Here is a 26,029-nt window from a genome sequence, read left to right as displayed (position 1 = left end):
TAGGTGACAAAGCTCAACATGAGTATAATACAGCAAACATTTCATCTTCGGCTAAGCAAATTTTCATAAAATGCCATGACTGTAGCAAAGAAACAATATACACTAATCTACTCCCAGCAATTCATGGCTGACCAAATGAAACAACTACCACAGGCTACTAAAAGAATTAGTCAGCATGAATTATTTTCAGACTCAAACACCAGCCACAGAATATAAAATCACACAACTCAGCAGCATTGGTATCAATGTACTGGATTTCATCTTGTTGCAGGCTAGAAACTGACTGTAATTCATCAACAGCGACAGAAACCAAATGAACACGACACAAAAAAACAGCAGCTAGACAAGTGCCATCTGGCACTTGTCTTAGCTCGATTAAGGCTTCGATGGAGCTAATTCAACATGTATAATAAAAACAAAAAGAATGCAAGGATGTATCAGAGGTAAGATGACGATTTTTTCATGATAAAGGCGCACTTGATATTATAAAAAAACGCGAACCAAAGAAGACTTCATGTTCCCAGATATATTTAGATCATCCAGCTTACAAGTAGTGCGCACCTGTTCGTTACAGCTTAGTCCCTTGAAGAACAATTCCAGGTTAGTACAGCAAACTCTATTCTTATCAATTCTATAACCAGAATTAGCACAAGAACAGAGATAAGAACTAGTTTACCTAAACAAAATCTGCTCTAAATCGTACAAACCACAAAAACTAGCTTTAACATCAATGAGAAACACCAGCAAATTTGAACCTGTCAACAAAACCATATTACTACTAGTGGCAGACTGCAAGTAATTTATTGGCTGCTGTCATGGAGTCTTAGTTTGGCAACGAAAGGAGAATTTCAACTGCTAGATGGCAGCACTCAAACATCTACAGGACAAGAATCTCTTTTTGCTAGTTAACAGAAATTTACACATTAAAATCACACAAACACTATCGTGACTGAATATAATGTAGCAACATAAACAATGTATCAAGCAAACAGCCCTTTGCAGTCAATTATTCAAATGTAGGCAGTAGAAAATTACACCAGGAATATATTTAACAAACAGGTATGCAGTATCAAATAGCATGGTACAAACAGAAGATTACCAATTCGTACTACCAACATTGAGCATTTAGGATTCAGTACTCCAAGACATCATTATTATATATGAAAAAAAAAATCTAGAAGTGCTAGCCAGACTAACCATGGTAGTTCATAAATCAACAGCACATCAGTACAAGGAACTAGCTGTACCTGACTAGATGCTTCAGTAGCATAGCATAGCTTCTGCATTACCATAAGATGCAATTAGAATCGGGAAAATAATAACTAAAGGGTGTGGACAGGACCAAAGAAGGATATTACGGCCTCGACCAATACGAAATTTAACTAAATACTAAGGTTTTAATATGATTGTTCATACACAAACATGTTGCTTTGTGTGCTTATTTTTTGACTGAATGTGCAAACAGATCAAGCTAGATTAACTACTAAACCATAGTGTAACTCTGAAACCTGGCATCTGTTGTACACATGGCCATTTTACAAATGCATGTATCTCTCTCTCTACTTGAGCACCAGAAACTCAGGTTTCAGGTCTCAACACCCTCGAAAGCTAATGTAAACAGATCAGGGATAGCGACCAACATGATTAATACAAAGGAGTCAGCTCCACATGAACAATATGATGAGATGCTTAACCAAATAATGAAGGCCCAATGCTGACAAACAAAGCAAAAAAATGATGCTAATTAAGAGGTTAGCATGTAGGTTATTTACAGACTAAACTTGTTCACGCCGTACCAAGCTAGCATGAAAATGATTAGCTTGGAGGTTCTTTACTGATTTTTGGCAGCTCTCAATCTTTCCCCGCTTCATTGCTCACTAATTTTCTGTACTGGTTTATAAAAACAATTGGTGTGATATAAAATTGAGAACAAAACAAACTAGCTGGAACTTATATTTATATCAAGACAGAGTATTTCGTGTTGGAACTCGGAAGAAACATATCGGCATTATTTTCTCGAGAACCTGATTACATAAAACCTAGCTCTAACTTGCACCTGCTAGTACCAGGGACTAGCGAAGAAAATAGAATCCACAACTACCAAAATGCATAACCTTCATACTTGATCCCCCTAATTTGCTAAACACACTAGATGGCTACACTGTCAAACTAACCCAGGAGCTATGGATCCACGTAGTAGCTTCAGAACATCACCAACAACAGAAACTAATCGAGTGCTAGCTTAAACTCAATGGTGCTAAACCGTTCACAGTTGCCGGCAAGAGCTCCCCATACCTGAAAACTGCGGCCCCTACAGTAGCAGCACCAGTTGTCGGAGGGAGTCGGATGGGGAGAAGGGCTCGGAGGTGCGCTGTCAAGTCCTGGCCGGAGAAGCTGCTGGACCGGCGGTACTACTGCTACGACGCCTCGCTCCTCCTCCTGCTGCTCTGCCAAGAAACAATTTTTCAGTCAAACTGAATCAGGGGAGCAAAAGTATTGAGGTTAGGGTTTGGATACCGTACCTGCAGGGCGACGACCCGGAACAAGGCGCCGCGTGGGCCACGGTGGAGCTGCGCCGCCGCGTCCGGATGGCCGGCAGCACCTCGCCGGCGTGAAGCACCCACCCGCCGTCCACGCACGCGACGCAGGCGGCGATTTCGACGGAGCGCCGCGCAGCGTCGTAGCGTTGCACGCGCGCGCCGGCGAAAAGGCCGCCGCGACGCAGTGGTTCCTGGGGGCTCAGCCTCACTGCTTCGCGAGTCCATGGCGGCTGCCGTCGATCTTGCGCGTGGGGCTCGTGAGCGAGTGGAAGTTGGTTGGGTGGAGGAGTGGACGGCGGAGGGGAGGTGGCCGGCGATGGAGGTGAGCGGCGGCGGCGTTCGATTTGGGTAGGGCGAGGGGATCGCGGCGTCTCCGTGGGTTCAGTCTGCAAAATGGGCCGGTGGGCGCTGATGAGCTGCTGGGCCAGTTCGAATTTGGACTTAGAGTTTTAGCGCTTGAGTTCTCCCGCTTCACTGAAATTAATTTTGTTGCGCATCCTAGGCTAGGATTCCTAACTCAAAACGGTGCCTATATTTTATGTGCTCACATTTAGTTAGTTTACCAATAAACGAGAAATGATATGCGGCAAAGAAAATAATATCGATCCCCTTTATGTTATTTTTGTCATGAAGTAGAATCGGGAAATAATCTCCTTTTTCGCTGTCATACAGCTTGGGTGGTGTGGGCGGTGGGCCAGATTTTGGGTACCAACCTCTGTCCTAACAATTTGTGACAATCATGGGCATGGTTTCATGCTAATTTACCGCGTGGGGATGATTACTTCATGGTTGTTACATCTGCTATTTGGAATAAGATAATAAATCTACCTTTGATAAACATAGAATGAGAACCCCGTGTGAGATTATTTTCTTCGCTTCACATCTGTTGAAAGGTCAAGGTAAAGAGAAGCTGAATCTGGGAGCTACGAAGATGTTGGAAATTGCGATGGGTCTGCTGAGAGCTCAATCTACTACTTGCGGCATATCATATCCTTTGTTTCTCAAGCTCGGAGAATGGTTTTGGATCCCCAAGTTTGCATTCCTTCAAGAAAAAAAAATGTTGTGAGTGTTCTTCTTTAGTATCCTAGGTACTACGGTTTTAGATCTCTGAGTTTGTTTTGTAATTTTTTTTGTGCTGTTGGCTAGTGGTAGCAGGTTTTCGTTCCATAGTGGATACTTGGTATCGAGCATTCGTAGTGGGTTTCATGCTACTCCACCAACCCGCTTCCCTTGTCTCCCCCTTCTTCGTATAACATTAACTAGTTGGTGGTTATTTATGTTTTCGTAATGGAAAGGGGTGGAAGCTCAGTTGGAAAAAATATTACTCCTACCACTACTAAGTTAATTAGTGTGTGCTTAAATATTCTGTTCTTAACCATGAGACACAATGCGCTCTTCATACCGTGTGCTTTACCACATTAGGATTTGATCGGTCGAGCAAGGGCAGATGCAATCATGCATGCTTTGAAATGGTGACATTACTAATCTTGTTATGTTGATATTGTGTCTTCGAGAGATGGCACTTCACCTTAATTGCACTTACAATGGTGGACACATGTCCGAGCTCGGTGCCTCTACCGGGAGTTGATAGTGGTGTCCCTTTGTCGAGTACCACACCCATAACATTTGGCAAACCCCTCCGTCATAAAGTGCTTGTTGGGTCTCCATGTATGGCACTCATAACTTTTTTTATATACATTTATTGTTTCTCCTATTTTGTGTGAATTGTTACGTAAACCACCACATTTTGACTTCATCATGTGCCTCTCTTTAGCACGACGCCCAAGAACATCGAGGAGTGTCTTCGGCACGAGGGAAATGCATGCGATGGTTGAGACTATGGGGCGACGCCAAAGTGTCATCGACGAAGCTGAAAGATAACACACGACCGAGACCATGTGGCATCAAAGTGTCGTCACCATGGTCAAAAAATGACGCATTGTGTGGTGATCCATCATACCACTACGTGGTGTAGTATGCAAGTCATTGACATATAACACTAATGAAACATCGTTCCACTATTATTACATCCCTCGGAGTGGTACAACAAAAACATTTGCAGGGCCAAGGCATGTCTATAGAATTACACACAGACTCTATACATAAGATCAGCACAACCTCCTACTTTACAGTGAGGTAAAGCTGCAAATAAACTCCAGAAGAACAACTGGTAGTCTAACTTATCACTAACTCTATCTATAGAGGGGCTATGACTGGATTCTAGCTACGTAGGTGTTAAGATTAGGAAACTAGTTCCCCTCTACTTATAATCTAGGTTTCTTCATGGTGGATGTAATGATTGACTCCGTCTGGCAGAGTCCTATCTCTTGAAGTAGTTGACTCCTCTGTCTTCAAGTTTCATTGTAGATCCTCGTTCGATGCCTCCATGTCTAAGTAGAGGGGTCAAAGAAGGGTGAGTACGAGCGTACTCAACAAGTTCATTATAGAAAAAGAGGTGTTTAATGCAATAGCTACAACCATAGACCAGGAAGTCAAAGGAAATGCATGTTTCCGTAAACATTTCTTCAAAGGTTGCTTTTATTCTGAAAAACTATATCCGTCAACCTTCACCGGGTGTCTAGAATGGAAATGAAGTTCCTTTCCGGCCGCGTTCGTATTATTAAACCCGGAACAGGGAGTGACAAGCCACAATTTGATACACACTGCAGAGGTGTGTTGCTTTACCCATAAGAGAACTTATCCTTGTTGCCAATCGGGCGTACTTTCATGTCCACACTTCCTTGGTGTGAGGCCCAATATAAGGTCCTATCCAATCATTGTATTTCTCCGCGATTTCGCACATCCACCGGTATTGTAGTCCCGGTCTTGGATCCTCGTCGGTTCCTTTGTCCGACCTCGATTCTATGCTCCCGCCAGCCCACGGACTCCTAAGTAAGTTCTGACCTCAACACCTTCACCGGTATTCTACAACCCATCATAGACCACGATAACATGAGGACTTCAGGATTTCCCACCACTCCGGTTGCTCCTTCCTGGATGCAACTGCTCCGGTAAAGTGCGTCCATTGATGTATAGAAGGAAGAAATACAATTGACTACTCCATCCTATTTCAGATCTTATGGTTAACACGAGTATTACGGCGCAAGAATCAATGTACGACATTGGTTGTTAATCCTAGATGAGTAACCCAATTGCAATGGAACCTCCACCATCAACTCAAACCATGGTTTCATTGCCCACCACATAGTCATATTCATAATTGGAAAAGTAATATTTGCTCTGTAATGTAAGAGAGATAGTAATTTGCAAATAATTTGATAAACATAATCAAGGTGACATGAGCAAGTGATGAACTTGCCTTTCTTAACTACAAGATTATGCAGGCAAGGGCTTCCATACGGGATAACTCCAAATTATGAAATAGCATCACCGTCGTCCGGTTAGGACAATGTTTTAAAAATTGGCATAATGCTGTAATGCATAGTATGATATGCAACCCCACTAAGCGTGACCTAACCCCGATGATTTAAGATTAGTGAGTTGTGATGATTGCTTTAGGGTGTGTTGCACTTTTAGAGTGATTCTTCAAACAAGGTTCTTATTAGGGTTTGGTTAACTCGGTACCATATACAAGTGGTGTAATAGAGTATAGCAATTATATTGGAACACAAGGAATAGTAATTGGCATAGTGTTAACAAATAAAGAACAATGGTTAGTTTTAATACTATAGGATATGGTTAATCATTACTTCTTATTTACTTCAAAAGAATAACTATTGAAGAACATGTTATATAAGGAACAATAAGTATTTCAAGTAGAAACTATTTGCTTCTATGGTTTACTATGATTCTCAATTTAGTGTACTAATTAATTATTATATGGATCCTAAGAAAAATGAAGTTAGACGCATCTAGTATTTGTAGGGTTTAGTTAAGCATGAACATATAAAGTGAATTACTATATAGTATTGTTATTATGGTTGATCACAATGATGTGATACTAAATAAGGGTGGTTAAGGTTGATGACTTTGAGAATAAAAACTAGGGTTTACAATTCCTTCTCAAGGGTTTCACTTAAGTAAGTATGAGGTATATCTTTAAACAGGGGCGGAGCTCCCAGTAGGGCAAGGTAGGGCAGCCGCCCTACCTTGATTTTTGGTGAATACACTTAGATGCGTGTGTTTTTTCTGAAAATTTTGAGTGGTCATACATCGAAAACGGACTTCGTATGAGAAAGTTATGCGTGTTTCAGTAAAAACACTACGCAAAATCGATTACAGGCCAAAAACATAGACTATTATTACCTCCAAATATAAACTCGTATTCTAGGTTCAATGTGAATAATATTGCTTGTATTACATAGATTTATCATTGAATGTACCCTAGTATATACAAGATAAACTCGAGTTATTCATTATACATACTTGTAGAATTGAAGATTTTTACATGTTTTAAAGACAAGTAATACTTTCTCCGACCGCGTTATTACTCCATTAAGATGACATAGGGTTTACCCGTGACGACATCAACAATTGAAAGGAATTTTCTAGCAACAAAAATAATCAAAATCAAGTTGCGCATCGAACGAGGGATAATCAAACGTCTTGATAATTTGAATTACATCATATTTTTTAAGAAGATGTAAAGCTTTGCCGTTGAGTTGGCATTATTGGTATGTTTTTTAGGTTATACTTATAATCAATTTTTTTATTATTATATTGAGATATTACTACTTTTTAGAACTATTTGATATTTACATCATTCAAAGTTCGCCCTACCTTAAATTTTTTTCGTCCTTCGCCACTGTCTTTAAATGAAATGAGTTTCTAATCATATAGTAGTTGGATGATTTACTTGAGCATTAGCACATAAGGTACATCATTATATATGGTTACTACTTTAGTTGATCAAAGTGGAATTATATCAATCAATGATGATTAATAGTGATAAGTATCAATTAGGGTTCATCATGAGGTGGTATTAGTTGGTCATATAAGATCTTATTCAAGATGAAGACATGTAATAATAACTTGATTTATATTTGGGCTAGTATGATCTTAATAGAACATGAGCATGCTTTTGTTTTCTTAGTATAGATATATGAGTAAGGTTTAAGTTTATATGATTACATTTCATAAGCCCCTAGGGTTTTAGGAGTGAAATCAATTTAGTGTTTCACATAAAATTATGGAGTTAGGGTTTTACTCATAACTTAACTAGGGTTTTCTATTTGTCCAACCATTGTTGAGAAATCATTTGTTAAGTAAAGTTGAAATTAAGAAACAACTTTTAAGTTCAAGGTAATAATGGGTTTATCATTTTTCTTATTTTTTATGTAAAAAATGATAAATAAGGTAAATACAATTTAGAGGTTTAAATACTAACAATGATACTCATGATAAAAGAAAATTACTTTTGATGTTTTCTTTATTTTATAAGTTACTATTGCTTATTTTAGAAGTTTTACTAATTATTGAATTTTCTTGGAATTTAGGACAAGAGAAAATACTTTAAATAACAAACCCTAAATGATTAAATCTTCATTTTGATGAAAATTTGATATTATATTTTTAATGAATAGAGTTTATTTTTATGAGCAAAGTCCAATGGTCGGAGACACAGAAAAAGGCAAAGGTTTATGGTGCCTTCAAGGCACAGGTCATAAGGCCCAAGTAGACGTTGATTGCCATCAAAAGGCACCACGAATACTCGGTGGTAAGGGAGTGCCTTGAACGACGCCATTTCCACTGGTGGCGCAGAGGAAGGGTTGGGCGATAGCGAGATGGCATGGAGGAGGGTGGGCACGAATAGGAACATCCAATACACAACTCTGATTTGGCACTTGATTCACAAATAGGGCTATATCGCACGAAGATTCTAGACATGTAGTGCGAAACTCAACTTCGAGGCCACCAGAACATTTTTCTACAAACTTATCATATTGTTGTACAAGATCCCTTTTCCAATGAAAAACACTTTTGATATGCGGGGGATCGAGCCCACACTTCCTCCGGGTGCACGACCTTCGATGCGAGGCCATCATGTAGACATCATACCCTTGGCCCCACATACCAACTATTCATCCTTATCTGCGCGCCATGGTGCCCGCTCACGTAGTGGCGCCGCCATGACTAGCACCATGACCGCTCCCAAATCACATTCGTTCAATCGTCCCATCCGGCCATGACCACGCCCAAACCAACGCAGTCGCATCCTTACCACGCAGCACCACCGTGACCCACAAGCTTGAGCTCTAGCCCGCCGCCTCCTCGTCCTCCGCTGTCCTGCAAGATCCATATGGTAGACGACCGCATCCCTCCCTGCTCGTTAACCTCACAGGGCTCTACCCAGGTGTCATCCTGGTAGACAACACGAACTCGTCCCGCTCCCTCCTAAGTGAGGTCGTTGCGGCCACGCTCCGCTCTAGCCATGGCCACCGCTCGTCTCGTGCCATGGCTCAATTAGTTTGACCATCGACAGTGGGCTTCGATTCTTTGGGGATCTCACAAGCAAAGTACACCGGGGAACTAAACGTATAATACGCCTACATGCAATGTCGGTCACTTTGATGGATACCTACGGAAAAACAAAAAAGACGGAATTTTAGGGCGAGATACTGCAACGCGCCAGGAATATTCCAACATGAGCGAAGAGGGGGCGTCAAATTTGGGCTCAAACGCATGGCGCGAGGCGAAATTTTGGTTAAGACCTAGCTAAACGCGTTGCGCATGGCTTGATCTACTAAACTTTGGTTAAGACCTAGCTAACCCCACGATACCAAACGTGTGACGGTAAATCTGGTTAAGTCCCAGCCCCATCGAAACCCTCCTCCCGTCCCAAATTCGCCGGCGCCGCCGCTCCTCCCCTCGCTGGTGCCTCGTCTCCCCCACCTCCGGCGTGTCCCTCCTCCCATCCGTCGCCCCTCTCTCCGCAACCAGTGCGCCAGAGCATATCGTACACCGCCGCCATCTCCCTTCTCGGAGCACCCCACATCAAGGGAGGCGCCCCGGCCCGCCTCCTCCCCGGAGCGATCCACATCGTGGGAAGCGCGAGAGGACCCGCCTCGACCTCTCGATCGGCCCTGTGGCCGGCAGAGTCCGCTGGCCTACGAGCTCCACGCGTGTGGGTGGCCTGCGGGTACGACCGAGGCGGCGCGACGGTGTCTTTCCGCGACATCCGTGACAGCGGACGACAGGAGTGGTGCTGGAGGTCGTGGCGGCGGAGGAATGGAGGCGCGGTGGACCTGCTGCCGCCGGCAACATCTCCGGTTCACTGCTGCCGCCCACGACTCCGTCATGCTCCTGCCGGCCACCTCCCCAAACCCGCTGCAGCCCCGTGAGCCCCCTCTCCTCCATACTGTCCTTCTATTTTTTTTTTCTTTTTACCACGTTGAGTGTGCTAGCAGTGGAGAAAACAAGCCTTCCTCTCTGTGAATCCGTTGTGTGCCAAATCTGCGGGAAATGTTCTTTCTTTTCTCGTCCTGGTCGCTCCACTTAGTGTTGGTTGGAGCCGGTCAGCACTATAACGGTGCTAATAAATAGCTTCATCACATGTTCCTATCCATTCCATCTTATTTCGTGTATTAGTAACTAGCTCTTCATCCCCGACAAACTGAACTATCCATAATCTTTGTGAAAGCGTGCTCACTGACTTCTGATAAAATGAGCTCATTCTAGTAGCTTTCTCTATGCTTAAGAATCCCATGCTTGTTTCAGTTAAGTGCATATTACTTTCTCATTGATTCACTACTTGTTCTACTAGTAATTCATCTGTTAAGTGCATGTCTAGTTGTTTGTGTATCCTTGAGAATTCCCGAAGCTAAATTCTATTTATGCTTTTCTGTTTGAGGCGTTCGTCAACTAACCACAACATGGCATGATGACGTGGGTGACTGCTGCGATGGAACGAAGCCCCATCTGGGCTTGAAAGTCTCTCCTTGCCTGGATGCCACTCCTGCGTCGGGACATTGCTGGCTGGCTGGCTGCAGAGCATGGCGGCCATGACGGCGACGGCAAAGCGCCCTAGCAGCAGTAGCAGCGGCAGAGGCTGAAGCCGGCGCTCTAGATGGAGGACCTCCTCCATGTCTTCGATCTTCCCCCGTCAAGCTCACACGACATGGTAAGCTCCCGATCTGTTCTCCTATCCGTGTTTAGACCTAAAAATGCAAGATTTCAGCTTGCTCATGCTTGTCCTCGTGCAGATAAGGAGAAGGGCTTGGTGACGCTCAGTTTCATGCCTTTAATTGGATTAGGGTTAATGATTGTACTTCTGTTTAGGGGAGTTAATGGTTTTAGTGGGTTCTAGCTTCTGTTAAATATTTGGGCTACAGTGCCTGTATATACATATTATGATCACATAAATATAATTTTTTTATATATTGGAATCTGTCCATTTCCTTGTGTGGAAGAACAAACAAGCAATTTTTTTCCTTTTTAGCTCTGAATGAGTAATTACTCAAGCTGAATGTCTGCAAGATGTGTTAAAACCTATGCTGCACTATATTTCAACTTTGTACTCCTTGTCCAGGTTATGCCACACTTTGTCGTGTTATTGTCTGCATCTGCATATTTGTGTCATTTTAACTGGAAATTGCATTTCTTTTAGTTTGAATCTTCTAAACATTTTATATTTGCAAGTTTATCTTGGTAAATTAGCCACTTGTTGTGTCTTTTGTAACTAAACTCGCTTCTCTACGTAGTGAAAAGATATGCTAAGCTTCTGCGCGTTCTGACTTTTTTGTGGTTTTTATTGTCAGGTCTCTTGTATTCTAGAGAAAAAAAACTATGTGTGCTTCGGTAATGAACATAGTCTGGAACTTTTCAAATTGAAGGTAAGTATATTTTCTGAAAGTTCTCTATTCAGATTCTTATATACATCCTTAACTGAGGTTTTTCCTACACACACAGAAGCAGCCGCAGAGTTACTACAGATAAAAGAACAATGGCGCACAAATTTGGTAAGTTATTGGACGTTCTTCCTCAGGCCATGTTTAAAGGTTTGTTTGTTGGATCCAAATGAATTAAAACTTAGTAGAAGTAAATTGGCGAAGCCTGAGATGCTGTCCATTCTAGCACGTTTCTTAACATACCTATCAAATTTGAGCACATGTTAGTATATTTTCTGGAAGTTCTCAGTTCAGATGCTAGCTGAAAAGATATTCTAAGCATCTGTCCGTCCGGTTACAGCAGGTGCACGGGCGAGATGATGTGAAGAGGCGGAAGGTTGAGTGGCAGGAGTTGCATAGATAGACAGCTGGTGTCGACCATGTGCAGTGGTGCTCTCTTGCCGGTGACGACGACCAGCGATGCCACCACACTGTGCGCCCTCCTGCTCAGGCCTTCGCGCCACCCGGACCGAGAGGGCACCCCTGCCCCGGCCTAGCTGCAGGACAACACAAGGCTGCCGTTGTTGTTGTATGCATTCGTCGACGCACTTCTGCCATTTGGAGGTATAAATCCATCGTTTCATGTATTTTTTTGTGGTTTCAAGTGTTGCTTGTGCAAAGCACCTACCAGATAATGTACTTACCATATTGCTTACTTCGTAGCCTGTTCTGAGCATTGCTATGATAAATCTTACCATTATGTTACAAAGTTCGCTGATACTATTTGCTGTTGACTCTTTCTTGAGCAGCCGGAGGAGTGGATGGGTCAGAAAGATAGGTGGGCAAGTTCTCGGAGCAGTACACCCGCTGGTCCAGCATCACCTCGGTCACCTTGGTCGTCGTCAAGGTCCTGTGCCTGTTTCAATTCCTCTTTTGTGGACTCTAGTCTCAGGTTTCTCTAGCTGTAGGTTTAATTTTTCAGATATAAAAGACCCCTTTTCTTCCTTATGGGGTCAACTAATCCCTCTTGTTTCGTTTTTGTATTTACTTTGTGTAGTTACTCCGCTAAATATGTGAATCAGGGAAACATCAATAATTATAGTGCTTGCCTGAGTGGCTTGTTCTCCATCTAGAAGACTGCAATTGCAAGTGAAAAGAATAATATTATCTCATAACTTTTCTTTTTTTCAGAAAGTAGTTATTCCACTGAAATTTTTCTTAGTAGCTGGTTACATATATCTTGAAAATTGCAATGCAAATGAAAAGTATAATATTTCTTTGTTTTTCCTTCCAGAATGTAGCTAGCCAATCGATTTTAGATCGGAACTACTATTATTAGTTATAAAGTTGAAGACGCATGTAAACATATATGGTGTGAAACAACATCCACATATGGTAGTTTGTCATAGTTCCTGACATATTATTGCAAAAGCAGGTTCTGAATAATGGTGCTAAGGTGAAGTTGCAGAGGCATGCTTCGTGCGTCTTGCAAGCTCCAACTGGTAACGAAGTTGCAGAACAATGTAGCTGAGAATATTTGTACCTGCCTGGTGGAGCTTGAGCTGGTGCTACCGGCATCCACTACGACCTGCTGCCCATTCCTTCGTTGACTGGGACGTCTCCTACAGCACCAAGCCCCCCATCGGCGTGACACAGAAGGTCTTGCTTTCTCTCTCGGTTACTCACCTTGGGCTGCTGGATGTATGTATGCGTTGAGTGCGAATGAGGTTTTTTACTGAAATATTCGATTTTGTTTACTACCCTTGACGTGATGTTTGGGCAAATCTAATGCTTTTGAATTATTGAAGATGCGATGCTTTATAAAGTTGGTAATTGTCCTTATATGCAATATGTAGTGTTGTACTGAACTCAAACTATGCTTTGTCACACTTTGTAAAGAACAAGTCTTGGTCTTTGTTTTGTTTGGTGTCAGCAGACCAATTAAGGTTTAAATGTTATAGAGAGGTTAAGCAGCTTTAAATGACACTAAACTCCGTGCTTCTGTCTGTGGTGTCGACTACTTGTGTTGTAGTAATGCATCTGTACTAGCAACAACTACTTGCAACTATCTTCGTAGATGAACTCTGTTTGCTGCCTTACTGATGCATGTGCCATTAGATTACCAAGTTTTGAATTAACATGATCATTTTATGAATATATATATCATTTAGAGGTTACCATGTTCTCAATTTACATGATAATTTGTTGAGTATGTATCATGTAGATCATTTGCTAAATATATATCATCTTATTATCTAACTTTTGTTTAGTTTGCACTATATCAGGGTTATTCAGGAGAAGGACCTAGATGGTCATGCTGAGAAGGGCATACAGCATAACCAGAAGGTCACCTTCCGTGGAGAAGATAATGAAGCGGTATGCTTGTTCAATCTATCGTAGTGTGTTTTACTTGTAGCACTTTGATGTCCACAAATTTACAGCCTGGTTTGTTTTCAGCCTGATACTGTAATTGAGACATTGTCTTCGTCATCCAGTAGAGAAGAAACACCTGAGGTTCAAAAGAAAGGGCAATGGTCTCTTCTATGAGCACACCTTGCCTCTCACTGAACATCTTTTTGTGTTTCAACTTGAGTCAGATGCTCTTTGTCTTCAAGAAAGGTAGCACTTTTGCAATCATTGTGCCTGTTTCGATGAATGAGATGTGATCAAACAACATATTCATTTCATTCTTTTAGTTCATATTAATTATTTGGAAATTGGTGATCTAAAATTGTTAGTCAAAATTGTTTAAAACCTGACACAATGTGAATCATTCTTATGGCTCATTCATTAAAGTGTGTGCCCTTTATCTCATGTTGGTTGCCATTTGATCCGATTTGCAAGATTTGATTCTTTTTTGAGTTCCCGAATACAAGCATTTGTATGTTTGCCAAGTATTGTTCGCTGGATGCTAAAGCCTGAGATCGTGGATATTAAAGTGCATTCATACTGTTGATAGTGACTGAAGTTGTTGCCGACGACTGTATTCCTACTACAAGTTAATATATTCTCTTTTCCCCGCAAAAAAAAAGTGCATTCATACTGTTGATAGTCACCGCCATCCACGGGATGCAGTGTTAGGACAATGTTTGCTGCAGGGATTTCTAGCTGTAGAAAAGGTTTTTCAGAGAAGAAATGCAACTGTTTGTCATATTTGGTTGCAAATCAGTTTATTTTCATGTTTCTAGGTTGGTATTGGCCTGAAGCTAGTATGGGGATGCATAACTCCTGGTTTAGTTTGATAGTGTTTCCATTTAGTGTGTTTGGCAAACTAGGGGATCAAGTATGAATGTTCTAACTTGTGCTAATGGTAGTTGTGGATTCTATTTTCTTCTCTAGTCTCTGGTACTAGCAGGTAAACCTGGAAACGGTTCTTGGGTCAAACAGTTAAACAGTTCGGTTTCTTATTGTGGGCTCAACTAATTCAGGTTGTTACGGGTCTAAAGTGTAAACGGCTTGGTTTGGTTTGGGTTTAGAGAGCAAACAGTTGGGGGATGGTTGGGTCGGGGCCTAAACTGTTGGATTCCTAACAGCTGCGTAATTATGGTCAAGATCCGGTTGCTGGATTGGTTTGTGGCGACCGAGCGGGAGTCATTGGTGCCGACGGAGGCCTTGCCACAACAGAAAGAACGTGCTCAATCGCCTGGCCAATGGTGCTAGAAAGACCACGTTGGCACTGGTGGTAGCCTTGCCGCCAAGCTGCTGTAGCTAGAGCAGGTAAAGGCGGGACCAACAGTGGGGATTCCGACAGCGGCGGGCACCAGGACACCGACGACATGGAGCACACCTGTAGGTGGCGCTTAATTTGGAGAGGATGGTCATGGAGCACACCTGTACGAGCTGGCCTGAGCACTGCATGGGCTTGTACGACGACGAAGCGGTCGGCTGGAACAACGAGCTCGCGCATGGCTGTGTCCAGCAGCGCTCAATCTGTCCTTTGCATCTTGCGTGCCTGTTGCTTCACTACGTGAATTTCTGTATCTTTGCTCTATGCGTAGCCCGTGAGAGCTTGCTGACAGATTGCAGACCAGTATATAGGACTCAACTCACTTGAGCGAATGATTCTCTACCAAATGCAACAAACGGTTTTGACCCATAGTTTGGCACTCTTTTTAGTTAGTTTGGGTCAAAAAACCGTATAGTTTTGGTTTTAGTTGGGGGGATGGAATTATCAAATGGGTTTAGTTCCGGTTGTGGTGCCATGCCTTATTCTTTCGGGTACGGTTGAGGTATGGTGCAGTTATAGAACCATTCTCAGGTTTACTAGGAGGTGCAAGTTAGAACTAGTTATTTATCTTGTCATGTTCGTAAGAAAATATTGGTGATGTATTTCTTCCAACCCGAAACTGTCTTAGAATAAATAAGTTCTAGGTAGCTTGTTTTGTCCTGAATTTGCCATCGTACCTATTGGTTCTATGAGATGAGTACAGAAATTAGTGACCAATGAAATGAGGAAACATCGTTGGGAAAGGCATCTTAGGAGCGTTAATAGACACTGGATGCCAACTGATCGTAACCATGTGATTATATTTAGAAGTGTTGCCTTGTAAGAATATACATATAATTGTTAAAAGACATCTTAGACTAATCTGATTCTGGACAAAAGGTGCTGCCAATATCAAAACAAGTCTTATCTTGGAATGACCTTCCATGAACCATTGTGCCTCTTTTTTGCCTTGTAGACAATGTGCTATATGTCCCGAGTTCTGCTGCTAGCTGATGTATCACAATCTTTAACGTATGTTCATTTTTTATTTATTTTCGCAGTGCCTGTATGGTGGTGCTCCAAAGGGCTCTCAGCTTAGAGAACTTGAGCGTAGAGCACATATTGTGGTTGCTACACCTGGACGACTTGATGGTATTCTGGAGATGATGAAGCTGAACGCATGCTTGGCATTGGTTTTGAGCCACAAACACGGAAGATTGTGGATGAGATTCCTCGTAGCAGCCATACTCTATGATGTACACTGCCACTTGGCCAAAAGAGGTTACAAAAATATCTGGTGATTTATTGACAGATCCTATCCAGATCAATATTGGAAACATCGATGAACTTGCTGCCAACAACACATCACACAGGTAATCCTTGTGGCCGTATTCTTATTTGTTTGCCATGCTGGATGCTTTCCTTGTTGGGAAAAAGGCTTTGATTTGTTGTACTGGATGCTTTCCTTGTTGGGAAAAAGGCTTTGATGTTATTGTACTGGATGCTTTCCTTGTTGTATTACCTCTTATAGTGGCTACTGCCAATTGGTGCTCAATATCGTAATAATGTTTAGTTGTTCGGAAAAAGGAATTCTAGAGCACCCAACTGTATTTGATATATCACAGTATTTGGCTATTTCTTCTGGATGGTCCATTTCTGAGTTTCACTGTTGTGTATGGATGCAGTATGCAGAGATGGTTCCACAATGGATAAGCAACGCCGTTTGCAGCAGATTTTTAGAGCTGAAGAGAGGGGTTCAAAGCTCATCATATTTTGCTCAACAGAGAAAATATGCAACCAGCCTTCTTGTGGCATTGTCGTTGTCTTGGTGCCGCAAGCATTCATGGTCATAAATCACAGGTATCATATTCTCAATCAGTTTTGGACTGCTCATGTTCCAGTATTAGCAGCCACTGATGTTGCTGCTGGATGATGCTGTCAACTTACTCTTGTTGTGCGTATTTACACTTCAACATTTAATCATTTATTATCTTCATGACTTCCCTGAAGGTTGTCCTGGCTCCGTGGTTGCCACGGCATATTTGTAACGGCTACTAATACTGTACTCTAAAACACTGAATCAGAAGTCTTTGACTTTAAGATGTTATAGGCCCTGTTCAGCCTGTTGAGCACTTTCTGCTCCTTATTTATATTTACTCAGTTTCTAAACTCTAAGATCATCCTTTCCCATTCCTTATTTAGGTGTAATCTTTTGGGTATAAGCATGACTGTTAGTATCATTAAGGAGTTGAGTACCTGCTCCATAAAAAGACCATCAGTGACCAAATAAGACATTAATTGTACCTGATCTTATTCATTGGCAGCTCATTCTTATATTGATTAATTGTTTCAATTTGCAGGGCCGTGGTACTGCTGTGACTGGACGTGTCCAACAAGGGACAATTAAAACTGTTGACCATGTTGAGATCTTTGGTTTGTCAGAGGTATGTTAGAACCATGTTTGTCCTTTTAAATGCCTGATAAATGTTCCAGAACAATGCTGGTCAATTAAGGTTTTTTTGTCGTTGCATGACTCGGTAGTTGAATCAGGTGGGCTTCTTTGACCAACACTCCAGTGTTTGCTCTGTCCATAGACTTGAGTAGCTTAATGCAATTGTTGTGAATTGATCTGGGTGAAGTTGCATCCGAGACTGTGCATTGCAAGTCTTATATATTTGTTCAGCCATATGTACTATGGACCATGAGTGAGTGTGTTTATATTCAACACTTGGCAGAAACTGGTGGGCATTAATTTCCTAATGGCCCACACAAGGTTATTACCTGTGCAACCTTGATGTATCATCCCCAATAGCTCATACATGGTCTCGTCCTGGAAAATACGGCGGGTCATCTCCTCTCGTGCATTCCAGAACACATATACGAGAGTCTCGCAAAAATTATTTTTCCTAATACTTGCTGGGTTTCAAAGTCCGATGGATGCATATGTGCAGGCTCCATTATAAGTTTTTATTTGATGCATAAATTTGCAATTTAAATCTGTTTCTTTTACTCCTTGTGTTTTCCTTAATGATAATAGGAAGAGAAACCTATTGGGATGGACCTCTTTTTATTGTCTGATGTGCCAATGCTTCTTTGCATCATGTTCACAGGAAAGTTTTTGTAGTATTATTCATACTTACTGATTCTTTTCCTTCTCTTTACAGTTCTAAGGCAAGCACATGTCTAAGGCATGAATTTTTTTAGTTGCCACTGGCTTGTTGATCTTTGCTGGTTCTGGCCTAGCATTTTTTTATGTAAGTGGATTCTTTGTTCATTCCATGCGTTCTAGAAGTACATGACGATCTCACCAAAAACTCGTGTTTAACAATAGTAGCTCTTTGGCTACAGGGATTCCAGCTCGGTGCCTTTGAATTTATGTAATGCCACTATGAAGCAGCTTCAGACATTAGCTCAGGAGCTTCCTCGTGTTAGTTATGGCACGCATAATACATCTTAGACGTGACGATGCAGGGCAGCGAACAGCTCCCAGTGCTTTTGGTTTATTATTTGCCCTTGATTTACCTGCCAGGTCAAATTTGTGCAGCACTTAATGCTCTGTGCCATGATGTCTATGTTGCTTCATTAGACAATCTTCACCGCTATTTTGATTACAGTTTCCTCCCAGACCTCCAACCGTACTAGGGATAGTGCTTGATATTTTCACCACCTATATGGTTGAATGTTACTGTTGAGAAAATCACCAGCTCATTGCTGTGAGTGCTTGATGTTTTCACACAATGTTTTGTCCATTTAAGCAAATACCTGATGGCTTAGGCCGACAAACATTTTTTTAAAGTTAATCAATGCCTTTTACAAGAACCTAACATCGTCTCTTTCTACAAAGGGCCTTGTTTTTTTCGTTCAAGAATTCTGTAGTCCTTCAGATATCCAGCTACCAAGATGGACTGAATTATGATTAGGCAAAATGTTGATAAATCATCCTACTATTGTGATGATATAGAATCTACTCTTTTAAGCATATACGCCAAGTAAAACACTGAAAAAATATTTCACTTAAGAGTGTGCCACCTTATTATCCTAGTTTGAAGTGTAACTCAATGCTACTGCTTAATTCATGGCCTGCTCACTAACCTGAATGGTTGATTCTTTTTTCTCTTGTTACTTGTCGGGTTTCAAAATATGGTGGTTGCATATTTGCAGGCTCCATTTTAGGTTTTATTCGAGTCATGTATGTGCAAGTTAAAATCCACTTATACGTATGGTATACACATATAAGAAAGGAGAAATCTTGTGATATACTTGTTGTTAGGTACCTTCTGAGTTCTGATTGTTTAATGTGCCAATGCTCTCTACATCTTGTCCACTCTTAAACAGAGCTGTCCTTAATTGTTGTGAGCTCTTTCTTAGACCCTTGTATCTTTTCCTTTCTTCTTTGGATATAACCAAGTCTTCTCAATACTCGCTGATGCAGTTAAAGCGTGCACAACAGAGATTGTTAAACACAAGACAAAGTTAGCGAAAAAGGCACCAATAACATGATTTGATGAATTTCCATTTCTTCTTTGTATCATAGGTATCTCTAGTATGGCAGTATACATGCTTAGCTTGTTATTTCAAAATTTTCATTTCTTCTTTGTGTCATATGTACCTCCTGGTTATAGAAATATGCTGTTGGATATATTTTAGAATTTGCTTCCTGCTGCGGTTTGAATTCTGCTTGAACATTGCAAGTACTTGATACTGATTATTTCTTCTTGTAGATGAACAAACCGTTGCAAGAACAGGAGAGAGCATGCCTGTACTTTGTTGAGACCTTCCCATGCTCTCATACTTCCATTTCGGTTACTCTCGGATTAGGTAAATTCTTGGTTTCTTCTTTTTCCTCTACTTGCTCTTTGATACAACGGCCACGAAGCAATGGTTGTTCTGTGCTCCAGCCATTGAGCCTATTATTTACTGGTTTGGTTTTGTGTTGTTAATATTGCTAGGATTTGGCTGTGCATTTTTTTTATCATGATTCAAAAGATCTCATAAAAGTGAAATGTTTTGGGTTGATTCAGGTTCAGGAAGTCGAACAAGGACTAGCCCACCGGTGGTTGTCCCCCAACTGTGCAGTGTGGGTCTCCCTGAGCTCCTGCTGGTGGTTGCCAGTGCTGACGGTGGAACTACATATGGTAATGCTGATTTGCCTTGTGAACTTGGCAATGGCAGTGGCAATGACACCGCAGGGTCTTCCACAGCTGGTGGTGGTATAACTGGTAACACATATATCAATGATTGGCCCATATTTTGTCTTGGAAGCGCACTAGATCTTAATAATTTGTCTCTTACATTTATTGTAACTGCATTCCAGTGTTGGGTTTGTGGGAGGGTGGCAGTTCAACTGATGCTGTAACTAATGCCTCTGTTGGACCTGGAGGTGGTTCTGGAGGTATTCTTCTATTTATGCGCACATTGTCCCTAGCGGAGAGCTCCATCCTTTCAAGTGATGGAGGCTTTGTAAGAGCTGGCAGTAGTGGTGGAGGAGGGGAAGGATTCACTTCCATTGGTCTGACATTCCTATTGGAGATGAATATGTTCCTGTTGCAGCTATTGAAGGATCAATACTTGCATGGTCTGATGTGATCTTTTCTCTAATATCACTTCTAATTTTCTGTCTCTGTGGGTACTCTGAATTTGCAGTATGTCTTTATGCCTTTCTGGGCACTTAAGTCGGATGTATATAAACTGGACATGCAAATAAGTATTCATGTCAAATACCATTTGCCAGTGGACACTGGTTGGGATGAATAAGTGCAACCTCCTTTTAGTATCTTATTGTTTTTTTTTTTCGAGAAAACGCAATGACATTGCGTTTCATTTCATTGCAAAGAAGAGTTGGTTACAGATGTTAGCCACCTCGGTGGCTTACAGATACGGGAATTTAGTATCTTATTATGACACAGGTTAAGCAAGCAAGCTAGCTCAGATGCATGTAGATAATGTATTTTACTCAATCCTTGCATTTTATGACCTGGAAGAATTATATTTCTTCTCCTTTTGCCATTTACAACTTGAATTATTATGTATGTATCACTTCATATGTTGCCATCATTAAAATTTAGCCTTCAATAGTTAATTTCTAGTTGCTGTTGTAGCAGAACTAGTAGTATTTATTTCTGGAATTTTGACTTTTAACTGTTACTACAGATTTTTGTCCGGTGTGACCCGGGCGTTCCGGCTCTGGTGGTGCTTCTGGGCTGGCCGTGGCCTCACGTGCCCAGTTTTTCCATCGCCCTGCTGCCGGTCAGTTCTCCGCAGGGATCAGTCTCCTCAACACTTTCCTAAGGAACAGGTTAGCTAGCTAACTAGATATGATTTGTCACTGTCAATTTTTTTTGTACTGGCATCTGCATTTGTATGTTATATCCAGTGATCTCATCCGTCGAGAACAGATCTTCCTCTGCTTTGTGCCCTGTATCTGATAATTGTACTGTAGAATGTAGAATTAAGTACTGTATTGATGGATGTTTATATTTCCGATCTCATAATTATCTCTGGTTACCTCTCTTCTTATGGGTGTTATTGGTTAGTACTACCCAAGGATACCTCTCTTCCCTATCATTTTTTATTCTCGGATAAGATGAAACAAGTCTTTATTTGCATGGTCTTTATTTGTTTGGTGATTGGTGTGGATACGTGTATTGTCCTATTTGCAGAAATATAGAGTAAGTTTTACATTGACTTTGCAGCCAGTAGGAGAGAACTTGACCTGGAGCTGCCCGGTCCGGTGTGACATGGCCTTTCTAGCTCCGGTGATGCTGCTGTTGCTGTGTTGGCACACCTTGTGCATGGTTTTAGGCCTGACCATCCCTTGGCTTCGACTACCTTGCTTCTCGCCGTCGTGCTATGACCGCGAGTTCATCGTGCCGCAACCACTGTGGTGGTGATTCTCTGCCTCGTCTACAACCTCTTGAGGTGAGTTCATGGTTCATCCCCATGTCCTTTTTTTAGCCGATGTAGCAACTGGTCATGAGTTCTGCCATCTCATGTAGTCAGTTGATGAGCTTGTTAATCTATTGGATGATCTGATTCCTCGCACAAATTAAACAAGTAGCCAATTAGCTGGCCTCACAGAAAACGTGATATGCTCTTTCTTATATTTGAATGTAACTGGAGTTTTATTTTAAAAATATTTATAATTTATACCAATGGTCTCTCGGTTCCATACTCCCATTCAAATAATCAAAGTAGTGTATCTCTTATGCATACTGTGGTCACCAGTAATAACAAGCAACAAATGCAATTTATAACAACTTGACTATTTTTTAGTATGTTGTGTGCATGCCCTGCTAGAAAATTCAAGTCATCTTTGTGTAGTTTACTTGTTCGATTTCAAAATCTACAGGAATAACAGTGGCTGGTTCAGATCAACTTGTGACAGGAACATTTTGTGCAAAAATATTTGGCTTTGCTATTGATCATGTTCCTTGCATAATCTTCAGGAGTGGCACTCTTACTTCGTTTGCAATCACACTCTTATTTCAATTGTGGTAGGTAGAGACACACAAGTATTTTAGTTTGATGCGTAAGCTATATTTTTGCTTCGAAGCATGATGTGTGCATTGTGGATGTGTTCATGTGGTCAATCATTGTTTCCTGAATGATTTGATTATTGGCTTGATCAATTAGCATCAAAGCTTGAAGACATGTAAAAGTATCAACTCATAGTATTATTTGACTTTGGAGTGTCACTAATTAGGACTTGAAAACTTTTTTTTATCCGGCACTGTCTTGCAATGCTAATTACTTGTTCTGGATTATTTCTGTGCAAACATGTCTTGTGCGTGACCTACGCATCATTTTTTATTACGGGGTTTGAGCTTGTTTATGTTCCATGTTCTTCACCAAAGAAGTTGAATTTTTTTCATGTGCCAGCTAACTTGAATGCTCAACCGGTGGTCCTGTTGTTATTTGATTCTTGCTAGTCCTAGTGAAGCTCTTCTATTTCAATTGCTTGGCAATTTTCTTTGTGCTGAATTTATAGTTTCTCATATTGAAGTTGTTATGGGTTCTTGTGCTCAACAGTTCCTCATTGTCCTGCCAGTATATATATTGTTTTGAAACAATTACTCTGAAGTTTATGTGATTAATTGTCATGCATCTTGAGTTAGCATATGGAATCTCCCAGGTTTCCTCTGTGGCCTCCTGATGGTGGCCACGATGGTGAGTGTTGGGTTGACCATGGCCTCCTGTAGTGCAGTTGTAGGCCATGCTTGGCCCTCTCGGCCTCCTTTTCTTCCTTTGGTTGGTGACATGGCCCTTGTGCTCGCCATACCATAACCATGGTGGCGCTGGCCTCACCTCCCTGCTGGTGAGTTCTACGTGCCTCCTCTCTCGTATGTTATCGAGGGCATCGTTGCTCCGTGTGGGATTTCTTAGTTTCTGAGATTGTACATGCTTTTCTACATTATGCCATGCCCAGTGCCATCTGTATCATCCAATATACAAGTCATTTAGTGACTTTTAGTTGCAGAACGATCACTTGCCTAGCTTCTAGATCACATAGTCACTTGTTGACCAATTTTATTTGATATGATCTAACCAATCATAATGTTGATCAACTTTTGGCGGTCTAAATAATCGCCAGTTGTTGAACATTTTATTTGTGCATGTGTTGCTTGCGTGCTAAGCAGTAGTTCCCTATGCCCTTCGTGGAGCTGAACCTTTCTTGGTTTATTGGTGTGCAGGTGATAGGATGTGCATGCAGCAGGTTGCTGTGGCCCATCTCGTGAAGGGGAGGAGTTGAGCTGGAGATCCGGCCGTACATGCTTTCTTTGTTGATTTCATTGACGCAGTGCCGTGTTCACTGCCTGTTAGGTTAATAATGAGTTGCCGGTGGACTGCTGTCCTTGTTTGGCCTGGAGCATCTACGTGGATGGAAGGTCCTTTTTTTTTTATGTAATGTTGGTATTAGAAATTTCTTCGGCTGATCATATTCAACCTAGCGGGAGAGATCCATGTAGGTTCTTTGTATGCCAAAATTGAGAGAACTAACATTTCACAATGTTGAGAGATGCACATACTGTTTGTTTTGTTTTCTTCTTCCTTGCTGTATTGATGTAGAATCGACACACTTTTGAATGTGTGGAACATATTACATATACTTGCTTAGAAATAGTTTCCATTACATCTCAAGTAGACATGTGATTTGTTGTGTATTAAGCTTTGGCTCATGAGCCGATTGCTATTGTGTAAAAGAAGACATAAATTTAGTCAAAAATCAAGCTATGAATAGTTTGGTCAATTTAGGTGGTACAATATTTGGCTGCGCATTGAGCTCGGCATGATGCATCCGTGACACATACATAGACAATGGCATGGTTTTCACGGGTTGCCATGAAACTTTCACTGAATCAATCCTGTGCTATGGGCTTTCACTAACACATGGAGGAGCGTGCATTAGACATTTTATTTACGGAATGAACGAGTAGGTGGTATCCAATGCATTTCGTGGCCAGGACGCTTATCAGGCTCGGTATGATGCATCCGTGTCAATTGGCATTTGCATGGTTTCCGCGAATCAATCCGCCGCGTTGGGACTCTGATTTCAGGATCGGCAGCCCCGCTCCTCCTCACGGATCCGGGGCACATCGGTATCTATGTGTTGTGCTGTCTTTGTAATTAATGTAATGAAGAGCTATGTATTGAAACTAAATTAGCGGGGTGGAGATGAGAAAAGTGGCAGTAATGGAGCCCAAAAACTTCGAACTTCGAACTAAAAGTGATCGCCATGGCCATTGCTTTGTTCCTTACCAAGGAGAGGAGAGCACCATGTTTATGGACGGAGGGAGTAGATGAAAACGCAAGGCAGAGGTACAACCTCGTTAAGCAAACCATACAAAGGAAATTATTCCATGAACAAGAACAATTTGCTGAATCAATTAATTCTATTCCATGTAAACGAAAGCTCTCACAAATCACGGTATTGATAGTTGGATATATGCTTATAATAATGAGAGAAGTTGCTGATTTTAGGGGATTGACCCGCTCCTAAAATTTCGGTTTGGTAGACTATTTGAAGTAGGGAACGTTAAGTGAAAGCGATCATGTCGTTATATTATATTTGGAAAAACTAACCAGCATGGGCGGTCATCCGTGGCACAATACTCCTCCACCCTCCATCTCCTCCTTCCAAACAAGTGGAACAAATCAGTTATTATTAGGCCCATAATAATCGCATGGAAAATTGGAAATCAATCGCGAGCGGCTAATTTCGATTGAAAACAGTGGCGGCAATCGGTGGAGACGAAAAAGTGGCGCCAAGTTTGGAGTTTTGAATGAAAACGTCTATCCCTTGGCCTGCAGTCTATATATACTAGAGGAGGGGTGAAGCCTACGCGTGCATCGTGTGTGACTTAGACTTTGACTCTTGCTCGGCGAGCAGAGGAGAGGAGAGAGGGAACTCTGTCGCCACCGATTCCGATCAACTTCACTCGGCGTGCTGTACAAATCGCGCGTAGAAACAACTACCCAGTTTTACAGCTCCAAAATTTAGAGCTTCTGCCGGAGAAGAATATAGCCTCACGCGCGAAATACGCATAGAGTGCGCTGCAAAGTACTTTTACAGCGTCAAAATTTAGCGTGGCTGTTGGAGATGCTCTAAGTAACGATAGCATGCACAGAGTACTACTACTACTTCATTTTTTCCTGGAGTAGTAGCAACGATTAATAGTAGGAGTAATTGTTTAGGGGATGTGTGGGAGAAATATCCCTGCGTCATCTTTTTTCTGGAGCTGTACCGGCTGGGCTGGCTTTACCAATCAAGGGATATGCGTCTGGCTTACCTAATTAGTTATGATACTCGAAGGTAGGGTAGGCCCTAGTTTTATGGAGCATAAATCATGGTACTCTTTGTAAACAAGGGACAATGGATGGAAAGTAAAAAAGTAGCGGGAAGCAACCACCAAGCATAGAATAATTACAAGACGTTAATTAACCAGGCCCTATCCATAATTACTGGGCGTTGATAAATGTGACATGCAGGGCAGCTCTTC

General features: G+C 41.6%; 1 protein-coding gene across 15 annotated transcripts; it reads left to right on the top strand.

Moving 5' to 3' along the window:
• The first annotated feature begins 9,285 nt into the window (after window positions 1-9,285).
• LOC127314164 (uncharacterized) lies at window positions 9,286-24,170 on the top strand. Of its 15 annotated transcripts, none has more exons than XM_071820121.1 (20): window positions 9,286-9,837; window positions 10,351-10,620; window positions 11,258-11,332; window positions 11,409-11,458; window positions 11,688-11,950; window positions 12,136-12,233; window positions 12,762-12,985; window positions 13,612-13,702; window positions 13,784-13,945; window positions 16,094-16,405; window positions 16,718-16,892; window positions 17,393-17,476; window positions 19,754-19,850; window positions 20,054-20,251; window positions 20,347-20,607; window positions 21,183-21,327; window positions 21,725-21,950; window positions 22,478-22,525; window positions 23,164-23,346; window positions 23,723-24,170. In XM_071820121.1, exons 11-16 carry the CDS (start codon window positions 16,824-16,826, stop codon window positions 21,197-21,199), a joined length of 726 nt encoding a protein of 241 aa, XP_071676222.1. In that variant the 5' UTR covers window positions 9,286-9,837; window positions 10,351-10,620; window positions 11,258-11,332; window positions 11,409-11,458; window positions 11,688-11,950; window positions 12,136-12,233; window positions 12,762-12,985; window positions 13,612-13,702; window positions 13,784-13,945; window positions 16,094-16,405; window positions 16,718-16,823; the 3' UTR covers window positions 21,200-21,327; window positions 21,725-21,950; window positions 22,478-22,525; window positions 23,164-23,346; window positions 23,723-24,170. The 15 variants fall into 15 exon arrangements, with proteins under 15 accessions (XP_071676222.1, XP_071676213.1, XP_071676224.1 ...); XM_071820112.1 differs by having other exon boundaries at window positions 22,381-22,525; XM_071820123.1 differs by lacking the exon at window positions 22,478-22,525 and having other exon boundaries at window positions 11,412-11,458; window positions 11,691-11,950.
• The last annotated feature ends 1,859 nt before the right edge of the window (window positions 24,171-26,029 follow it).

Source organism: Lolium perenne, chromosome 1, assembly GCF_019359855.2.
Source record: "Lolium perenne isolate Kyuss_39 chromosome 1, Kyuss_2.0, whole genome shotgun sequence".
Classification (NCBI taxonomy): Eukaryota; Viridiplantae; Streptophyta; class Magnoliopsida; order Poales; family Poaceae; genus Lolium; species Lolium perenne.
Note: the sequence above shows the minus strand (reverse complement) of the source record. Positions and strands in the feature narration are given on the sequence as shown.

Bases quoted from the DNA above. Each gene is read 5' to 3' on its own strand.
- LOC127314164 (XM_071820123.1), top strand. From the start codon at position 16,824: ATGCAACCAGCCTTCTTGTGGCATTGTCGTTGTCTTGGTGCCGCAAGC. The intron at 17,477-19,753 runs GTATGTTAGAAC...TTCTTCTTGTAG, and splicing joins AGATCTTTGGTTTGTCAGAG to ATGAACAAACCGTTGCAAGA. The intron at 20,252-20,346 runs GTAACACATATA...ACTGCATTCCAG, and splicing joins AGCTGGTGGTGGTATAACTG to TGTTGGGTTTGTGGGAGGGT.